Genomic DNA, 2,665 nt, shown 5'->3' with positions numbered 1-2,665 from the left:
CTGCGAAATATCAGAAAGGAGTTTCTCAGTGAAAAATTGCAAAGAGTTTGAAGTTTTCATCATCTACAGTGCATAATATCATCCAAAGATTCAGAGAATCTGGAACAATCTCTGTGCGTAAGGGTCAAGGACGGAAAACTATACTGGATGCCCGTGATCTTCGGGCCCTTAGACGTCACTGCATCACAGGAATGCTACTGTAATGGAAATCATAACATGGGCTCAGGAATACTTCCAGAAACATTGTCGGTGAACACAATCCACCATGCCATTCGCCGTTGCCGGCCCAAAACTCTATAGGTCAAAAGAGAAGCCATATCTAAACATGATCCAGAAGCACAGGCATTTTCTCTGGGCCAAGGTTCATTTAAAATGGACTGTGGCAAAGTGAAAAAACTGTTCTGTGTCAGACGAATCAAAATTTGAAGTTCTTTTTGGAAAACTGGGATGCCATGTCATCCGGACTAAAGAGGACAAGGACAATATTTAAAATATTGAAATTTGAAACTTCCACATCATTGCATTCTGTTTTTATTCACAATAAAAACAGAATGCTTTTATTTCAGAATGCTTTATTCACAATTACAGTGTCCCAACTTTTTTGGAATCAGGTTCTATTTTATATATATATATATTATATATATATAATATATATATATATATATATATATATATATATATATATATTTGCACTGTGAGTGTGTGTGTGTGTGTGTGTGTGTGTGTGTGTGTGTGTGTGTGTGGAGGCCTGTGTGTGTGTGTGTGTGTGTGTGTGTGTGTGTGTTTGGTGGTCTGCTGCAACCAAATAGCCCATTTTAAATAACTTTTGCTTTCATTTTGTTCCTAGAGATCACAATATTGCAATTTTACACATATGTTTGGTTATGTTCTGGACAGTGAAGAAAGATCACTGAAAAGAAAATGAATAACTCTGCAATGAACTTCACCACATTTGCTGTTTCTACAAACTCCATAGCTCAATCCAGTGGGATATTGGGCAATGTAAAATTCAGTGTACACTGCATCAATTTCCTGTTTGGTCTTCCTGCACACTCCTACGTTATATGGCTCATCATCACAGGAACAGGAAGTGGAGTTGCATCAGGATTCTTCATCCTCAATCTCTCTGTTTGTGAGATTGCCAACTGTCTGAACTCCTTGTTCACTGTGCTTGATAATATTTCTCGGTTTTCAAGTGTCACATTATTAACATACTTTTTAGTGGGACTTGCCATCACTGGTCGTCCTCTGTTTCAGTGTCTGATGTGTGTTGAGCGTTACCTGGCAGTGGTTCATCCTGTAACCTTTCTGAAGCTCAGACCTCTCAGATATAGAGTGATCTGCTGCACTGTGGTCTGGTTATTTAGTTTTTGCTCCTGTTTGTGTTGCATATTTACTTTTGTCTTACTTAACTTTTACATTTATGCATGCATAAACTCAGTTCAGTTTCTTGTCCTCTTCTCCATCCAGTTGTTTTGTCTTGTGGCTGTTCTCAGAGCTCTGAAGCAGTCAGGACCAGGAGAGAGAGGGAGAGACAGAGAGGAGGAAAATCCCATGAAAAGAAAAGCATTTTATCTTATTTTAATAACTACCATGAGCACGATGATGATATATATGCCATTTACTGTTTCAGGATTCGTTTACATGCTGACACAACACAATTTTGATGATCCTTTGTCTGTTGGTATTGTTTGTTTTATTCTGGGTGGTTTTGTTCAGCCTGTTCTTTATCTGCACCGGGCTGGGAAACCCTCATGTCTCTGTTCCCCATAAAACCTGCAATTGTCATATTTTACTAAATCAGATTGCTTGTTATTTTTCTGTTTGATAACTTTAATTTAATGGGATGGGAATATGCCAGAACATGTTAGTGTGTTCATTCAGTGCTCTGTGTATTTTAAGGGATCCTTAATGAATTACACCTTTCACTTATTTACAGATTAAATTGGAAGTGTTTGAGTACCTTTTGTTTGAACACTAAAAAATACAGATAGATTATATCCAGGGAAATAAATAAATAAATAATTGTCTATCTACACCCATGTCAATGTTTTGATTGACAGACTGAACATTTGCATACCAGGTGTTTAAAATGTTCCAACTCTGAAGTCGGTTTTGGATTTATAAAGATTATATGGGCAGACTGATAATCAAAATTTAAATTACTCAGCTATTAATCTGAGACTATTTATTTGCTTTTACATTTCTGGTGATTTATACGATATGCAGCAGATGAAATTATGCACATATTTTTTTTTTTTTTTTTTGATGTGAAGTCAGTCCAGAAAACACAGCACACATTTATACACATCCAAGGAGACTGGACATTCTGGACATTTTCAGGTGATAAACTCTTATAATCAATATAAATAGGTTAACTATATTGCTATTATAATCTATAACCTTATTATTAATAAAAGAGTCATACAATTTTTTTAAAGAATTTTAAATTGAAGTGCTTTGGTTATTTAGGCTTGAAATTTTATCTTCCAATCATACCTTTGCTGACTTTTGATTTGTCTCACCCAGTCTGGTTTATGTGAAGTTTGTTCATTTTAAAATGTTAAAAACATTTGATGTGATCCTTTCCTGAGAATGACCATTTTACTAAATTACAACAGCACTACATTTAATTCAACTGCATTGTGATTCATGTATGTGTTCA

At 35.5% G+C, this 2,665-nt stretch overlaps 1 protein-coding gene across 1 annotated transcript; it reads left to right on the top strand.

The window, feature by feature from the left end:
- The first annotated feature begins 921 nt into the window (after positions 1–921).
- On the top strand, positions 922–1,998 carry LOC122134782 (C-C chemokine receptor type 8-like). Its single transcript, XM_042711523.1, has one exon. The coding sequence runs from the start codon at positions 922–924 to the stop codon at positions 1,771–1,773; it is 852 nt and encodes a 283-aa protein (XP_042567457.1). The 3' UTR covers positions 1,774–1,998.
- The last annotated feature ends 667 nt before the right edge of the window (positions 1,999–2,665 follow it).

The sequence above is a fragment of the Cyprinus carpio genome, chromosome A21 (genome assembly GCF_018340385.1).
Source record: "Cyprinus carpio isolate SPL01 chromosome A21, ASM1834038v1, whole genome shotgun sequence".
NCBI classification, from domain to species: domain Eukaryota; kingdom Metazoa; phylum Chordata; class Actinopteri; order Cypriniformes; family Cyprinidae; genus Cyprinus; species Cyprinus carpio.
This window is presented reverse-complemented; position numbering and strand designations above follow the sequence as displayed.